Source organism: Arachis stenosperma, chromosome 6 (assembly GCF_014773155.1).
Source record: "Arachis stenosperma cultivar V10309 chromosome 6, arast.V10309.gnm1.PFL2, whole genome shotgun sequence".
In the NCBI taxonomy this organism is placed as follows: Eukaryota; Viridiplantae; Streptophyta; class Magnoliopsida; order Fabales; family Fabaceae; genus Arachis; species Arachis stenosperma.
Window position 1 is genome coordinate 114,398,193 of NC_080382.1, and position 20,249 is coordinate 114,418,441.

Consider the following 20,249-nt stretch of genomic DNA (forward strand, 5'->3'; position numbering starts at 1 on the left):
GTGCACGTGCTCCCTGGGCCCACTCTCTTACATGATATCGAGTCTCTCTATACGGTGCAAGAAAACCCGGACCATTTGTGTAACCATCATCAACTAAATAGTAATTACCTATAGAAAAGTAATGCAAATAAGGTAAGATGTTGGCTATCGTGAACTCAAGCTAATTGTATAGGCTTAACTCCAAAGATGGCATAATTACCGTGGGGTATCTTTAGACTATTACGACGAGTTATTGCATCTCGAAGTACCCGTGAATCAGATGCCGAACCCTCCCATCCACTGAGTACATAGACAAAACCCATCTCCCGGTTACACACTCCTAAGACATTGGTGCAGATTTTACCCTTTCTTGTTCGGTATCTTGCCTTCTCAGACTCGGGGACTGTCACCTCTATATAAGTGCCATCTAATGCTCCCAAGCAACCCTATCATCCATAGAAAGCTATGATATTCAGATATAGAATCCTTCAGATAAACATGAATCATACACAACATCGAATAAGCTCTACCTTAAACCTTCTCCATGTGGGGTCAACACAATCCTCATCAACTGGTGTAGCCTTGGCAAACAACATGCTTTGAATCCGCATTACAGCCTTCAGAACTTTATTAAAATACTTACTAACTGTCTCGCCGGACCTACAAAATCTAACCTGTAGACTACGGTTTTTCTTGTGATGCGCTAAGATAATTAAGAAGGTCGCAACCTGCTCCAGCAAGCTTACATGACCATCCTCTGTAAGTCCTCCTTGAACTTGGAGCAACTCACACAAATTAGCAAAGGCATTTGTGTTCATTCTCAACTCCCAGATACAATTCCTATCACCCTCACCAACAACACGCTCTAAAGCCTCACGTCTAATTCTACTATTCATTCTTCCCCCTAACGATAGTTGGCCACTAGTTCTATCTCTAAAGTAAACAAACAGCGTAAGCACAAAGAACAACATCAACTCTTCATGGTTGGATCTCATGTCTTCATAAAAAGACACGCATCGCTTAATAATATCCGACCGCTCCATTTCTTCCTAACAAAATCATTACATAAAAAAACATAAACATTCAAAAAAATCTAACACTACTAAAAAATTTTCATTAAAAAATATTTTTTAATAATGTTATAACATCCAAAGAAATGCTTTTACGTACCATATATTTTTATTAAATTAAAAAATAAGAAACAAATATATCTTTACAGGGAATATGGACTTTGGACTTTGGAAATTTTATGAAAACTAAGGTTAACAAGAATTTTGTGTCAGTGCCTAATTTAAGCTTCCATCATTACTTTCATTTTGTGCCAAGAGTAATTAGTTAACATAAGAACTGTCTTATATTTTGAAATACAAATCCTGTCATCAAACTTAGAACAATGTAAAAATGAAAAAAAAAAGTGGAAAAAGGGGCAAAACTTTAAGTTAGATATAGAATGACTAATACAAATGCAGAAGAAGTGCACATTAAATTAATAGAATGAATTATGTCAACATACAGTGCAAATTACATTTGTAAAGTGCTGCAGCAGAAGAAAAAAAAACCCCAAATTAATTTTAGTGTGACAAACACAAGAAGCACTTCCATTTTCATTGCAACCACTCCAATTTTTACCTTCACCTATACAACACATTACAATACGCATACACACAAACATTGCATTTAAAATGTGAACAGAATACATCGCTCTCACAAAATCCATCATGTTAAGCTATAAACATTCATGGCCCTTGACAAAAATGTGAACATAATTTTTTGGAAGTCACATTTGTATATAAAATCCCTGCTTATAATTACATAGTCATTGGTATATTGTACACATACCAACATGGATTCACATGATTGCAATCACAACAGTTCTCCTATACAATAATGCTCTCACAAATAATCATACGGCAGGTTTATCTTTTCAATCATAACCACTTCCTTGTACAGGGTCAATAGAGGAATGTGCTAATAAAAAAATAAAATACAATACTGATGTGATTTGAGAATAAATTCAAAAGCTTTTAAATCTATCTGGTGGGTTATGGGTATTCATCATATTCAATTGTGATTCTTTTCAAATATAAAACAAATCCACTTAGTATATAAATAAATAAATAAATGTTAGGGACCAATTGGACTTTAAGCATGTGTTCTGAAATCTTATCAAGGTAATGTGTATAAAAAAATAAAGTTATCATACAAAAAGCACTTTATGTTAGAATATTTTTATGCACAAATTGGATCCTGCATCTGCATCTGACATTTTTGTTGAAACAGCCAAAGTTAAAATTATATTTTAATTAGGGTTTAGAAGCTTAAGCACATGTTCAAAGAATACTCACATAGGCTGCTCAAATCAATGCAAATTTTACCATTTCCATATAGTTTGCACCTGAAAGTAGGCTAGAGGCAAATAGAAGTTTACTGAAGTAACCTGTTTCTACTGAAGTTTACTTCTCAATTTTAAGTTAGTATTTTGCAAATCAAAGCCTATCAAAAGCTGGAGTGCCACTATTCTTTAAACTACAACTAACCTAACAAATTCCACCAAAAAATTTTCACATTCTCGCATCAAATAGACATAAATTAGGCAAACAAAGCAGCACAGATTTCAGAATCAGAAGATGCATAAGAAAGAAAACAAAATAAACAAGCATGACCAAAACCAATTCATAGGAAGCACATCACACACGAAAACAACCAAACCGAAATGAACAGAGAAGAACCCAGATTACACAAACTAATGAAATCCACAGAGCATAACTAACCTAGGTTACACAAAGCATAACCAACGAACGAACGAAGGAATGAAATCTAAAGAGCATAACTCGCTAAATATTAAAAACGACCCAAACCAGTAATGAAATTTGCCCAGAACTAACCTAGGTTACACAAACTGTGATGACAATAACGCTTTCTGATGAACGCTTTCTGATGAACTCAACAACGCTCTCTCAACTGGGTTCGTCGAACTTAATCCAGTGAAGGAGCAAACGAAGACTTGAGAAATCGTGGCCTAGGAAGAGGAACTTGAAAAGTGCGACTCACTTACCTTGCAGTGGTTACCACGGTGGCTACGACGGAGCTGGGCTGACTAGCGAGCAGACATGGAAGGACTTCAAGCATGAATGAGAATATGGAATGAGGGGCTGCTTCAAACTGAAGCCCTAATTTGATTTTAAGAAAGGGTAGATGTTGGAATTAGTTAATTATAATAGGGGTATTTTAGGTATAAAATAATTATTCAAGTTTCTGTCTCTGTCTTTAAAAATCTCAGTCTCTAGTGTCCCTACTTTTTGAAAGTACTGAAATACTGAAATTTCTGAGACAGAGACACAAAGTTAAGTAGCAGTCTCTACCTCAACAAACATAATACTGAGTTCTTGTCCCCCAGTCTCAGTTCCAGTCTCTGCAAACAAACGCTACCTAATGTAATAATGATATAAATAAGAGTTAGTATTAAAACGGAAAGCGTATTAATGTATTACATGGGCATAGTATAACAGATTTGTTACACATACATCTAAGTTCTCTTGACAGAAGTTTAAACAAATTAATTTAAATTTAACAAAAATAACTCTCAAATTAAAATACGTATAAACACGCACTTTTAAGATTATCAAATAATACGAATGTCATTATAAAAAACAGTTTTTTATTCTCGATCAAAACTGCAACACTCAAAATTTAAATAACGATCAAAATCTCTAAAAAAATCTCTCAAAATCGTCACAAAAAATCAAGAAAGTTTCAAAGCTGAAGTCGAAATCTTAACCAAAAAACACAGAAAAAAAAAGACGAAAGATTATTGAAGGTAATATTCACTAATCTTACAGTTTTCTCACTTTTCCCTTTTTCATTCTGGTCACAAAACGCTACGTAGTAATATTGCAGTTTATTTTGTGTTCTTGCGTTATTGTTCTCCTTATACGCTTCATTTGGTGATAACTGTATTAGGTCGGTATAAAAATGTTACATAGTGTTGGCTGTATAGTTTAACCTATATTTGCATGTGTTTGAAGAATTTAAATGTGTTTTTGTGCATGTTTCGAAATGAGTGTCTATAGTGCTTCTGGTATCATTGTATTCATGTTTGTGTTTCGGCCTATTTAGTTTGTCTTTCGGTGTATTTAGTATGTCTTTTTGTGTATTTTATCAGAATTTAGGTGCGATTGGTGGTGTATTATTTATGCTATAACTAGAAAATAGAATATTCTTATGCTTCTGATGTTATTATGTACATATTTGAGTGATTTGCAACTATTTTTGTCTGTTAATTAGAAGTTTTGTTTATCGATTTCTTGTAACAAACCATCGAATTTTATTCTAATGCTTCTGGTATTATTTTATGCATGTTTGATTCAATTGTATGTCTTTTTAATCTCACATTATATGATATAATCGAAAAACAATAGCAGCGTATTTAGTTTGTATTTCGGCGTATTTGGTTTCTTTCAATATATTAACCTTTTTTTATTCCTTACAGAAAAAATAGCACCAAAATATAATGTAAGCATATATATGTTTGAACAACTTAATTTATTTTGTATAAATATAGTTTATTTACATGATTCTCGTTTATTTACAGAAAATTCATGATTTGAGATGTCCCATAAGATCAATTCATGATAAATTCCAAAACATGAGCGAGGACAAAAAAGCCATTATTCGAGAACTGGGATTTGGTGGTTTAATGTATATCCCTCCAATGAATGTGCCACATAAGCTATTGAAACAATTGGCATATTCATTTGATCTGCCCCGTAACAGACTGGACACATGGTATAGTATAATCAACATCACCCAAGAAAATATAGCAGCTGCCCTTAGCTTAAGTATAACTGGTAAAAATCCATTTCCTAATATATTCTGTGAATCAAGTTTCGGTGTATTATCAAATTAAATCTGTGTTATTGAAATATTTCTTTTCGCTTTTGCAGGGCCACGCTATCCAGCAAAAATTAACTTTCAAAAACTTAGTGAGGAGAATAAGAAAGTTGTTAGAAGCTTCCAAGGCAAGACCTTGTCACAATTATCAACCTCTATGATGGAGATGCATGTCGATGGAGAGAAAAATCAGATAAAATGCAAGAGGACATTCATCCTATACATTCAGATGTCCTTCTTGTTGTAGACGATGGTAAACAAAATTTCTCCGGTTCACATGCCGCCATTCTTCACGTGGATGCAGTATTTCAACGAAATTGGACTGATCATGTGCTCAACTTCCTAATAAAAGGCATTAAAGAGCACATATTGAAAAAGAAATATGTTGTTAATGACTGCCTCTATACTCTAATGATTGTATATCTTTATGAATCGACATACAAAGATAGCCCGATAGATGAAATTTCTGGACCACCATGGGTCCAACATTGGACCAAGGAGTTGCTGGTACAAAAAATAAATGCTGAGATCAAGAATAAGATGGTAACTCAACAGAATTCTTTCTTTATATTCGGTGTATTTCTTATAAATATATTATGTAAACAAATATTTTTTCTACTTTAGGGAATTGTGAAAACAGCACAACTGAAAAAACAACTAAAAGAATGGAAAAAGAAAGAAAAAAAGAAGGAAGGAAAGAAGGAAAAAAAGAAGAAGAGTATTTCTTCAGAAGGTGAAAGTCTTGCTGAATCCGAGTCCGATTCTGAAGATGACTCAGAGGAGATGCCAAAAAGAAGAAAGCAATCTAAAAGAGTGGCAAAGAAGTAAGTATTCTTTTTTGGTTTATTTTTTGCCATTTTATTATGTTTTTTTGCCTGATGATTGTTTCCTTTTTCAGGATGGAGTCCAAAAAAAGAAAGCACGTTACTGAGGATTCATCTTCCAAAATAGAAGTGAATCTGATAATATATAAGATTCATCAACTATAATTGAAAATACTATGTTTTACTTTTTCGTCAAAAGTTTATTTATTAACAAAATTTTTTAATGTATTAACAGAAGTGAAGAAAGTGAGGAATTAAAAAAACAAAGATTTAAGAAAAAATTCACAAGTCTGCAAAAATGTAAGTATTATTTTTTGGTTATTTTATCAATTTTATTGTGTTTGCCTGATAATTGTTTGCTTTTTCAGGATGCAATCCAAAAAAAAAAGAAACAAATTATTGAAGATTTATCTTCTGAAAAAGAAACCAAATCTGAGAATGAGTAAGATTCTAAAACTATTATTGTAATGCTATCTTTATTGTGTTCATTTGCCTAAGAATTGTTCGCTTTTGCATAACTAAATACAAAAAAAGAAAATAAGTTGTTGATGACTCATCCTTACAAAAAGAAACTGAATCTGATAATGAGTAAGATTCAGAAACTATCATTGTAAAATGCTATGCTTGTCAATTTTCGATGTATTTTGACAATTTTACTATTTTTTTCCTGATGATTGTTTGCTTTTCCAAAATGCAACAAAAAACACTGATATTCCAGAAACTGGGCTTCACTCCACGGAAGCTCACTATGATCCTTCACCAACATAAGATTCATTTCTGAAGTTCTTTCTTTGCTAAATTTTCCTTAAATCTAATATAATTATTCTAGTTTTACTAAATAATATTTATTTTGTCCTTAGAATACCACATGTAAATTTGATAAGTAAAATTGATGCTGTGTTTCTGACATAGACAAGCAATCAGAGCAGTGTAAATCAACCAATTGACAAAATATAATTTTTTCTCTTACTATTTCTTTCATTCTTGCGCTACCATGTTCTGCTTCTAATTTCATATTTTTTTTAGAAAAAAAAGTCCTTTAAGATTTTATGCAAAAAAAATTGCAACTATGTAACTTCTCATGCAACAGAAGTTATGTTTTTATTGAATGCTTGTGGTGTAGTTTTGATGTGATTTCAGTGTATTTTAGGTTCATCAAACAAGAGGAATCATTGAATGAACTAGCTCCTGTTCAGAAATGAATAATAAATGATAATCCGAAAGGATAAATCATTGTTCTTTCGAAACAAACTCATTCTCAATCAGAATCGCTGGACATGTGAGTTTTCCAACTCACTTTCGATGTTCTATTTCATTGAGTTAATCATTTGCACCTGAATGTTTACGCCATATTAACTTTTTCATTTTTCTTTTTTTTAGAGTCCCACTTCAAGTATTTGCTCCTACTTCAAGCCTTCTCCAAGCTCAACAAACTGCTACAACGTTACCCGGAGAGGAAGATATAGAAAAAGAAACTATTAATGTGTAAGTATTACTTAAATTTCTTTTCTAATAGTTTTAGTTTATTTGGTTTGTATTTTGGTGTATTTCTTGTTATTTGAGGTGTACTTGGTGTTGTTGTCCTCTTTTTATTATAACTAAGCAGAAGAATATTGATTTTGTCCATTTTGACGGACTTAGTTAATGCATTTGTTGTAACTAGCCCATAGAAATTTATTGTAGTGCTTCTACTGTCATTTTGTGCTTGTTTTATTGAGTTGCATATCTTTTTAAATTTTGATGTATTTGATTTATATTTCTTTGTATTTCATGTGAATTAAGGTGCACTTGGTTTGATTGTATTAATTAAATTCCTTTTTTGTAATCCTGAAGTCTCTCCCAACCTCAACAATCTGTTGCAAAATCTCCAACAAAGAAATGTACTGAAGAAAAACCTCAACAACCACAACAAGAATCTCATAAAGAAGTTGCTCCTACTAATATGTAAGTTCTACTTCTTAAAATTCTTTTTCAATATTTTTTTTGTAATATTCAGATATTTTATGTGTCATCATGTAGTCATCCACTCCCTCAAACAGTCCTGATGCAATAATAATAGTTGCCAATGTTGCATTGAAGAATGACTTTCCTATACCATCATTTAGTCTTGGATTCACTCAATCAAGTGAGGAGGTTGTACTTTCTCAAGAGGATAAACCTTTTTTTTACAAGCTGTCAAGAGAAAATCTCAGGACAGTCCAATATTGGAGGAAGATTTGAAAAATTTGGTGGAAGCTGTCATAGATACTGAGGTTGCAATAGCATTAAATTTTGGTAGAGAGAAAAGTCCCTCTCTGAAAAAGGTGCAGCCTACAATGAGCTTCCTCAACAAATTCAAAACTCCCGTGAGGCAGAAGCAAATAACAGATAAACTTAAGGAGAAATATTTTTATTGGGTGATAAATATCAAGACTTATGAAGATGAAAGCACTAATGAGTGGGAGACAATTTTTATACTGAAGCATGAAAAAATATTGAAAATAAGAAGAATACACTTTGAATCCTTAAAAGTTGAATCAGATGTCGAAAATCTGATAATCCTATAATAACGTTAATGATTTTTTTATCAGTCGTTATGCCATATATGTATTAAGTTTGGGGTTTTGGTTTTCGTAGGTTGTCTCGGTAATGTGCCAAATTCTGAACATAAAAAACATTAAAAGATTTAAAAAACTCATATACTATTTTCTCCCTGATATTATTATAAGTTGTAATACATTAAAATTTTGGTATATTTTTAAAATATATTGTTTGCTGTATCTATTTCTTTCGGCGTTATACAAATTTTGTAGAATTACGCAATGTCGAGTCATGAGGGCAACTTCCTTCATCCAAAAACTAAGAAGTCTTTCCAGGTTGAAGACTATCAAGACTACCTCCCATTTTTTGACAAAAAAAACTTGCATCCCATCAGTTTGTAAGCTTTCATTTATAAAGTTTCTTAAATAATTCTTACATTAAGTGGCAATTAAGCTAAAAAGTTGTTCTCTCTAGCCAAGTTTCAAATATCTGTCTCGATTTGCTATGCGCAGCATTGGTGGTTATGGATAGTGGATGTTGAATTGACGGCTAAGCTAGAAGAAGAGCAGGCGAAGAGACAGTCGATACATAAGGTCTTGGAATATCTAGTCCAACAACAAGGAGTCAATTTGCCAGCTGAGGTTGCTACAGAGCTGACTTTTTTGGGCAGTACACCGGACTCGTCACGCGCAGGGCCATCTTCATCTGGCAATCACGACCCGTAACAAAAATTTTGAATTTCAATCAATATTCTTAGATACTTTTGCATTTAAGTTGGTTTAGTGCTTTATGCTTATTTTCTTCAAGTTAAGCATTCTTATTTTATTTTGGATGATGTTATGACAATCTCATTATATATGTTATGTTTGCATATATTTAGTTTGGTTTATGTTATTTGGCTATTTTATTTGGTTGTAATTTCTTTAAATTAATTGAAAATAAAAAAATTAAAGTTTAATAAACAGACGTTTTCAAAAGAGGCAAAATAATAAAAAACCTTAAATTTTAATGGAAATTTTGAATTTGGCGGTGGTTTTTTAACTGCCGCAAAACAGTCATATTGTTCATTTTTCTAATATTTAGCGGCGGTTATCACCCACCCCAAAACGACTTCGTTTTCAAACCACTAGCATTTAGCGGCGGTTGCAAACCGCCGCAAAATTGAAAATATCATTTTTCACCCATACTGCAGCGGGTAATAACCGCCGCGAAACCAATTCACATTTTGCGGCGGTTATTTCAGCGGTTGAAAAAAATCGCCGCTAATCATTTGCCTGCGCCCCCATCTTCTGGCGTTTAATTAACCGCCGCGAAATGTTTTGCGGCGGTTCAAAACTGCCGCAAAATGGCTCCAGAAACCGTCGCAAAGTACTGGAATGGTTGTAGTGAATAATATTTTATTTTTATTAAACTAATTTAATATATATTTTTATATTATACTTTTAGATACAAATTAGAATTTAATTTTGATGTACTGACAGTGTAAAATATTTTACATAATTATCCAATTATATCTATTTTTTTAGATGATCATTTACACGAATGGAATCAATGTAAAAAGTAGTTATTTTTTATGATATGGTGTTACATAATTGAATACATATGTAAAACTATTTTACACTATAAGTATATGAAAATTTAATTTTAAAAATTAAAAAATATATAAAATAAATTTTTAATACAAAATTTAATAAAAATTTTTAATGTGAAGGAAAATGTAATTTTTTAATAAAAATACACACACACATAAATCCATCCCTCGGTCTTGGCTCCTCCGAACTTTTGTGAATAAAAGTTAATAATTTTAAGTATATAAAGTTATTATATAGTATATAATTTTATTTTTATTTAAAAAATAGAATAAATAATTATCCTATGTAAATAAATGTCTTGCTCCTTAAATTAAAAAAAATTATTGTCAATCACTTTTTAATTAAATAAAATTCTAAATCTTTAAATATTTAAACTTTTTTCTTTTTAAATATATTTTTTTATTTTTCTACCTATTATCATATAAAAATACTTTAATATTTAAAATAACTAAAAAAATCTTTATATATTATAATACATACATGAAAGTAAATTATTTTAAATTTATTTATTTTTTTGTAATATTAAAATTATAACATATTAGGTAATTTAATTAAAATGATTATAGTTTATGTATTTTATTTGTAAATATATTTTAAATACATATAAAAAAATTATTAGAACAATTTATTTATATTATTCTATAGTATATTTTTTTTAATGATATAAAGCATAAAAATATAATTTACTATCACAATAATACTCAATAAAGTAAATTAATTTTAAAAATAGATAACTTTTTTATTTTATCGAATCCAAAATAAAAAATTTATAAGAACTAAGATTGTTTTTTTATATAACAAGCATTTATTAGTATTTTTTAATTAAAAAATATTAATCATGATTATATATTACTAAGTATATAAATTATATTTAATTATACAATATTTTAATTTTTGAATTCACTTTTACCAATTTTTGGATCAATCTCAATATATATATATATAATGTGTTTTCATTTTATTAACTTTTAAAATATTTTTATTTTATTTTATTAGTCACACGTATTTAGGTTTAGTTGGTTTCTTTTAAAGAAGTTTAAACTCAATTTGGATAAACATTTTAATTAATTTTTTTTTAAAATAAGAGTTAAATAATAAATATTTATATTTTAAGTAGCTTATAAATAAATTTTTATATTTAATTTTTTATTTTAAAAGTATTTATTTAAAAAAAATTATTATAAATTTTTTTAGTTTATTTATAAATATTTAAATAATTTTTTAAAAAATTATATTTTAATTTTAAAAATTTTATCAAATACTAATACTATAACTTTTTATAAATTAAATGTTAAAAATAATATTTATAAAATCATTTAAACTGACTTTAATTCCTCTGAAGTCTGAACTAAATTTTATTTGCCTCAAAAAATATGAAAGAACTCAATTTTATTTTCTTCCAATATTGGCTCTGCACTTTTTATCAGAGCAATAATGATGGGGCTTTCATTTTATGACCGTGGTACATGCTCTCTAAGAGTGTTTATGTGCGATTATAATTTGGGTAATTATCCAAATTAATCTCTAAAGATTTTAAAAGTGAATATTTTAGTTCTTAAAAAAAATAATATATAGATAAATTTTTAAGGTTTTATTCTGATAGATAAATTAGTCTATATATAATTTAATTTTTGATAGAGTAATTACTCAGATCAATCCCTAAAAATTTTAAAAATAGATATTTTAGTCTCTAAAAAAATTAATATACAAATTAATCTTCAATATTTTTTTTCGTCAGACATAACAGCCTTTCATCCAAAAAAATAAAATAAAATAATTATTATTATTAATTGCACAATAATACTGTATTATAATTTTTTATATTTTTTGGACAAAAATAATAATAAATTTATTCATTAGATTCTTATGCACGTATTTCTAATATAAAAGTATATATATATATATATATATATATATATATATATATATATATATATATATATATATATATATATAGTCACTCAATAATAATAATAATAATAATAATAATAATAATAATAATAATAATAATAATCAATAAAATTATTAGAGACTATTCTACAAAAAATTTAAGGTTAAAATTATTTGATTTTTTTGTATTTAATATAATAAAAAGATGTCATACTTTAAAAAATATGTTTGTATTAAAAGAAAATATTTTAATTTGGATTTCAAAGCATCATTATTAACTTAACTTTGTGTATGTGAAGGACGACACTAACATATTAATACACTCTTTTCATTAGAAACAAGTAAGATAAATACTGATGCTAAATATTAGTTTAAATAAATAAAAATGAATATTTATAATAATAATTTACATAAATATAACATATTGTTATTCCTAATCATAAATAAAAAATATTTACTTATTTAAATATTATAAATAAATATATTTAATATTTATATTCAAAACTAAATAAATCTCAATAATATTTATTTTCGAAAATAAATAAATAATATAAATAATATCTATTTTCGAAAATATATAAAATATTTAATAATATTTATATTCAAAAATAAAAAATCTAAATAATATTTATTTTCGAAAATAAATAAATATAAATAATATTTATTTTCAACAATAAATAAATATCATTATTATTTATTTTCAAAAATAACTATTTAAATATAAATAATATTTGTTTTTGAAAATATATAAAATATTTAACAATATTTATATTCAAAAATAAAAAATCTAAATAATATTAATTATGAAAAATAAATAAATATAAATAAAATTTTATTTAAATATATAAAATAACAAAATTATCAATACATAAATTGGATGATCCAAATAATTAATGATATGTTCTTCGAGTGTCGTATAATTACGTACCATTTTTTTAATTACTACAAAACTAATAATTTTTTTTTTAAACACACCTAAATAAAATCCTAACTCTCAGTATATAACACACACTTCACAACACGGTCAGCTTCTTATTTTACGCCTTTCAACCTATCTTCTTCTTCTTTCTCAGTATCACACACAACACATACTTCAAATGTTCCACTAAGAATCAAGAAGCTCAATTTATAGAGCTTGAAAATGAGATTCGTTTGTTATCGAAGTGGGGTTGTTCCCTGCATGTAGACCACCTACAACACGCTTTCTATGTTGCTATTGTATCCTTGGAACAAAGCAAAAACCTGCAATGATGTTAGGATTCAGAGGCAACACACCTCTTGTGTGTTGCCACCCGTTCCTGTCCATCACCTCACCACGTTCCTTGTGTGTTACTCAGAAACTGCCACGCTTTTGATTGGCGCTGCCACCACGCCCCCTGCGTGTTAAACTAACACCCATAATGCGGTAAAACACTTCTTTCTCTAATATTGAGCAAATACACTATTGGATATTCCATATAAAATATAATTTATGTACATAAAAAGATAAAAAAAAATTTAAATTTATTTTATTTAATTTTTATTAATTATTGATATAATTAATAAATAATAAATATGATAATTAAAATTATTTTAGTTTATTTTTTGTTGTTTTTATTCATTATTGTTACTTAAATTTGTCTGAAAATTTGGATAAGATAGTAGGATAGAATTTGAATTTAATTCTGATTCTACTTACGGGTTAAGATTTTTATATAAATTCAACTCTATTCTATTTGTGGGTTGGGAATATTTCAAGCCTAATTCTACCCATTTTTAACTCGCCGGTATCCGATCCTATCCGCAGATTACTAAAAAGATGCAACATTATTATATAACTTGATGATAATTTAAAATAAAACAGACTTTTATGTAAAAAAAATGTATTAAATTTTCAATTAATAATATTCTCTAACTGGCTAAAGATCTTGAGAAGTGCTTAATTCAATATCCACTATATATATAAAATGCAGGTTGATCGGGTAGAATTGAGACTCAATTTGCACGAGAATCCTACATGCAATCTACCCTATTCGCTGCGAATTGGATTGGCAACCTTACTCGTAGTAATAGAACTTGAAAAAAATTTAGGAGGCCCGGTAAAAAATGTTAATATAAAATTTATATAATAATATTTATATTTATATTAAAATAAAATTTATAAATAAAATTATTTTTAAAGTTTTTAAGAAATATGATAAGAAATAAATAATTTTACAACTAAAAAAATTTAAAATAATATTCTTCAAATATTATGTGACTTGAAATTTTTAATGATTAATTCAAAATGAAAAAATTAATAATTTTTTAATATAAATAACTAAACTGTTATTAAAAAAATCATCTTTTAATTTATTTTTTTACCATGTTTATGTTTACTTCAAAATAATTAATTTATTTTTGTTTTTTTATAGAAGTCTTTAGCTTTTTTTTCTTTCTAAGAAGTGACATTGAGAATGTGTAAAAATTTTGTTAGTCTTCAATTAATTAGATATTATTATTTATTAGAAATATTAAATTTTGTGCAAGTATAATTATCATTATATCTTCTTATCTCTTAATAATATTTTTTTGGATTATACTAATTCTAATTAGCCAACTACAACTTGTGTCATACGGTATATATTTGACATAGAATATTTGTAATTTCGATTCATACACCTGGTAATTTATGTCTCTATGAATAGCATAGGTTTTTACCGTCGCAATCATAGCTTCTCAAAAATTAAATTCCATCCCTACGACAATTCACTATCACCCACAAAAAAGGAGACTCTGTTACAATAACACCATTATATAAACTTAGAAGTGTACATATACGTAAATAAATATATATTTTAAATTTATTTAAATAAATATATAAATATATACTTAGATTTTAAATTTTAAATACTTAGTATAAAATACATAATATATAGGGTAAAATACCCAATTAAATCAAATCCAACTCAATATTACACAATTTACCCAAATTAAAAAATGTTAATGGATTTCTCCGATCACCTCTCTATGTAAATCGAATGAGTCAGACTAAATTTAGCTATTCTCTATGTAAATCGAAACACACTGGTTCGATTTATGCATGCATGCATCCTGTCCTAATAAATCTAATCAGATCGTTTCAATTTAGCCATACCTAGTAATTCGAAACAAGTCGTTTCGATTTAGCCCTGATATTGTCCTTATATATTCGAAACACACTGATTAGATTTACCATGCATATATAAATCGAATTAGGAAAATTCGATTATGTTATGTGTTCATTAAAATTAACTACCAGTATAAATACATGTTAGAATATAAATATATATTAAAAATAAATTAAATCACACACATATTTATACACAAATATATTGATGACTAATTTTAGCGACTGATTTTGGTATACAAATAATATTTTTAATGATATATATATATATATATATATATATATATATATATATATATATTCAAAGCTAAGTTTCAAGTAATTGGTTTATTCAATCCCTTAAATAAGTATTGAAAATTTGAATCTTGACTTGTATATGTAACTAGTTCATTAAATGAAGTTTAAATTTGCTATAAATTAGTTCTTAACCTGTCCAATTAAAAATTATGGAAAGTAAAAAAATTATGAATGCTATCTAATAATAAAAGTGACATTTGAGATATTTGATTTGATTTTGAATATTTTTTATTAATTAATTTTTAAACTTAATCTTGTAATCATTTAGTTTGAGAATGAATATTGGAGCCAAATTAGTAAGAGATAAATAAATTAAGGAATAAATTACTAAAATAAATTGTTTGTTTTTTAATATGATCAGAATATAACATCTATACATTGAAGACACAAATATATTTTTTTTATTTTTATAGAAATTGCGATAGGAGCATGATGAATTATGATTTGGACATAAACCGTGGTACGCTGGGTTGCGTGTGAAAAGAAATTGCTACACCCTTCTAACAGTTTCTCATCAAATGTTTAAAAGGCATGAACTGCGGTGTTTTTGTAGTGATTTATGCTTGCCTATATATCCCCTAAAAAATGATATGTTATTGTCAACATAAAAAATCATAACAATTTTCAAATTCATTGAACTTAATTTCTTCTATTTATACTGACATTGAATCCAATTTGAATTTTTTTTCTATTATCTAAGTAATCTTCTAAAGTAAAGTTGAATTCTTATGATATATAACTCATACAAAACTTGGTAAGTAGAGTTTTGTTTGAGTGCTATAAATTAAATTGGTCTTTTGAAATTAACAATATAAAATTTATATTGAAATACTGTAAAAATTTTTAATACTGTGTGACTTATTATGATGCATTAAGTACACATGTAGGAGTGATTGAAGTCATTATATATTTTGATGTTATTTATATGAAATGTATCATGCTTTTTTTGCTGAGTTTAATACAATACTATTTATGAAAACTTATATTATTTTTATACCACTTTCGTCAACATCAAGTTGTAATAAATCTAGAATGGTACACCAAAAAAAATGAATATTAAGTAAATTAACTCATGATAGTCAGAATGATACGCATACAACACATCATTCTGTATTTTATATCTTTTTAAGTTCTATTTTAGATAAATAAAAAAGATTTTTATTTTATATGAATACAAATTTAAAATTCAAAACTCAAAACTCAAAAATATGTGTAGAGTATAGATTCAATCCAAATAATCGTATAAATTTTTAGGATGTGTTGTTCATGATTACAGAAAATTTATATATTTTTAATTAGGGTAATGCTATGGTGCTGAAACTAATAATTTTCAGCAGGTGCTAAAATGAGCTGACCATGCTATATGATAAACACGTATTGCTATTGATGTGATAGGTGAAAATAGCATAATATAGTAATTAGTCAGGATGGTGTCGATAATTAAACCAAAAAATTTGTATAAATTGAGGTGGTTATAGCTTGTTAACAGTTGGGTTTTTCCTTTTTTGGTTACAGGTGAGATTTTTTGGTAAATAGGTAGATTAATTGGGGTGATTGGACTTACATTGTGTAAGAATGATCTAATATTTTAAAAATAAAATTTTTAATACTAATACATTAACTAATACTCATACATAAATTAACTTAGTTCATAAATTCAAGAAAAAAAAACTTACTTCATAAATTCTTATTTAATAATAAATGGTTTAATTGTTATCAAATAAACTAAATATTTTTTTTTTCAAAATATTAACTGAAATAATATATTTACAAATCAAATTTTTTATTTTTTTAATAATATAAAATATTTTTTTATTATTTTAAATTGGTTATCCTCTAATACACATTGAATCAACCTATTAACAATGATTTAATACGGTTAATTAAATAATAATATTCTTACTCATTTAATGAAACACAATCTAATTTATTTTATTTTTAAATTACAAAATTAAATTTTTTACATTATTTATTTTTAAATCATTTAACTTATACTCAAATTTTTCTAATTTTAAATTAATATTCATTAATTTTAAAAATTATAAAGTAATTGTTTTTTCTAAAACCAAATATACATCACTAGCAATATAAACACATTGTATGACTATGTTTATTTTCATATTGCGTATTTATTGCATATTATTAGTTTTAAATATTTATTTTTTATTTAATTAAATAAAAATAAAACATAACAAATATACATCACTAACAATACAAGCACATTATATGGCTACGTTTATTTTCATATTGCACTTCCATTACACTATAGTATTATACACACTAAATGTGTTTGAAGGATTACGAGGACAACGTGAATGGCTTGTAAGTATATATGCCATATGCTCCACTTTTTAACACCTTGATATTTATATAGTTGTAGTATTAATTATAAGAACAAAATTTAGAAATTTGATGAAAATTATAAATTGGACTAGACAACATAGTTATTATATCACTCATTTTCTAACATAGTTATAATAAATCCTTGTAAAACTTCAAATATTTGTTATGTTTTATTTTTTATTTAATTAAAACTAGTAATATGCAGTAAGTACGCAATATGAAAATAAATATAGCCGTACAATGTGCTTATAGCCTTATATTGTTATATTAGTGATATATATTTGGTTTTGGAAAAAAAGTTGTCTTATAATTTTAAAATTAATAAATATTAATTTAAAATTAGAAAAAAAATTGAGTATGAATTAAATAATTTAAAAATAAAACTGTAAAAAAAATTAATTTTATAATTTAAAAATAAAATTAATTAGATTATGTTTCGTTAAATGAGTGAGAATGTTATTATTAATTAATTGTATTAAATTATTGTTAATAGGTTGATCGTATTAGAGGATAACCAATTTAAAACAGTAAAAAAATATTATATATTATTAAAAAACTTAAAAATTTTATTTGTAAATATATTATTTTAGTTGATATTTTGAAAAATAAAATATTTAGTTTATTTGATAACAATTCAACCAATTATTATTAAATAAAAATTTATAAAGTAAGTTTTTTTTCTTGAATTTAGGAACTAAGTTAATTAGTTAATTTATGTAGGAGTATTAGTTAATGTATTAGTATTAAATTTTTTATTTTCAAAATATTGGATCATTCCTACTTACCAAAAACTCTCGGCTGCAACAAAAAAAAAAAAGAAAAAATCCAATTGTAATAAAAATTAACAAACTATAACCACTTCGATTTATACAAACTTTTTTGTTTAATTATCGACACCATTTTGACCAATTATTATATTCTGCTGTTTTTACCTGTCACATCAACAGTAACACGTGTTTATCATATAACATGATTATCTCATTTCAATACATGCTGAAAATTATTAGTTTCAACATCATAATATTACCCTAATTAAAAATATACAAATTCTTTGTAATTATGAACTAACACATTCTGAAAATTTATATCCTAAAAAAATGAGCCAAGAATGGTTGCTGAAAAGAAATTAGTATTAGATATGATATAGATAATGTATATATTATATAATCGGATCGATTCTTTTTATGTAATTACGAATTTCATATCCAAACTAATTAAGGTTAATCAATTGGTACTATAATTAATTTAGTTGAGGTTGGTTTTAATTGAGTAATTGAGTTATCCGTGATGTATACATTTCTAATTTTTTAGCTAATGTTAATTAACTTTATTTTGTAATTATTTGTTAGGGCAAAAAATAGAAATAAGTCAAGGGAGCAAAGTCACCGTGAAGCACCTAGCCGTCTTCAAGTTGGCCTCTATACACTTCATCAAGTGCTGACTAAATTGTTGTTCGGTTTTCTGCTGCGCCTCAGCCTCTCTCCCTTTGCGAACAAATAATTCGGCCAACCTTCCGTATATTGCCTTCACTAGCGAGCACACAGGAAGGTTTTTGACACCCTTGAGGATTGAGTTCACACACTCAGAGATATTCGTCGTCATGTGTCCGAATCTACGCCCCTCGTCACAATGCTGTGTCCACAATGAATACTCAATTCGGTTCGCCCAGTCACACATCGTTGGGTCTTCAGACCTCAGAATATCAAACCAGTAATGGAACTCGACCTCGGTCTTAGCGTACGCCGCATTCACAAGTAGCCTCCTTGCGTCTTTGCCCTTGAAGGTTAGGGCGAAATTTGCCGCTATATGTCGAATGCAGAATGCCCGGTATGCAGACAGAGGTAACCATCCTCCGTCAGGAGCCTCAAGCGCGGCCTTGATGCCGTTATGCCTGTCCGATATAACCAGCAGATCCGGCTGCGGTGTTACATGCTCATGTAGGTGGGAGAGAAAGAAGGACCACGACTCAGCATTCCCACCCTCGACTAATGCGAATGCCACAGGGAGTATGTTGGAGTTCCCGTCCTGTGCAATTGCGACAAGCAACGTTCTCCCATACTTGCCATAGAGATGGGTGCCGTCAATACTAACTAGGGGCTTGCAATGACGGAATGCCTCGATACACGGTGAAAACGTCCAGAATAGTCTGTGAAAATAAGCTTGAGACTCGTCCAGCTGTGCACCAACACGAACAGGACTCGTCCTAAGGACTGCAACAGTACCATGCATCGTCAACTGGACTCCTAACACCCACCTTGGGAGCTCGTTGTACGACTCATCCCAGTCACCATAGATGAGGGCAACAGCCTTCTGCTTGGCCAACCAGACCCTCCTGTACATTGGCCTAAACCCAAAGTATGCGGCGATGGCATTTAGGAGCACCTTGATGCTGACGGATGCATCAGCCCTAACCATTGGCATAATGAATGCCGATATCACATGGTAATCCAAACTCCTGTGGTCGCTGGAGATAAAGGTGGCGAGACACGTATGCGGTCCGTTGTACCGTTTGACCTCCCAAAGGCCCTTGCGCTGTCGGAGACTCAGGCGAATCAACCATGTGCACCCATTCCCGAACTCAGAACACTTGCCCACATACTGGCGATAGTCAGACTCCACGACCTTGTACTGTACCCGTCGACAGATGTTGTAAGTCTTCACACTTAACAGGGCCTCTTCTTTATCCTGAAATTGCTGACCAACCTGAAGCTCTGTCAGACCTGCAGACCCTTCACCATCTCTAGCGCCAAATCTAGCCGGCTGCCCAGGAACTCCCTCCTGCCTCAT

The 20,249-nt window shown here is 28.3% G+C and overlaps 1 protein-coding gene across 1 annotated transcript; it reads right to left on the bottom strand.

The window, feature by feature from the left end:
- Positions 1 to 18,830: 18,830 nt before the first annotated feature.
- Positions 18,831 to 20,249, bottom strand: LOC130934438 (uncharacterized). The gene has a single exon (XM_057864011.1). It carries the CDS (start codon positions 20,247 to 20,249, stop codon positions 18,831 to 18,833), a length of 1,419 nt encoding a protein of 472 aa, XP_057719994.1.

Bases quoted from the DNA above. Each gene is read 5' to 3' on its own strand.
- LOC130934438 (XM_057864011.1), bottom strand. From the start codon at position 20,249: ATGAGGCAGGAGGGAGTTCCTGGGCAGCCGGCTAGATTTGGCGCTAGA.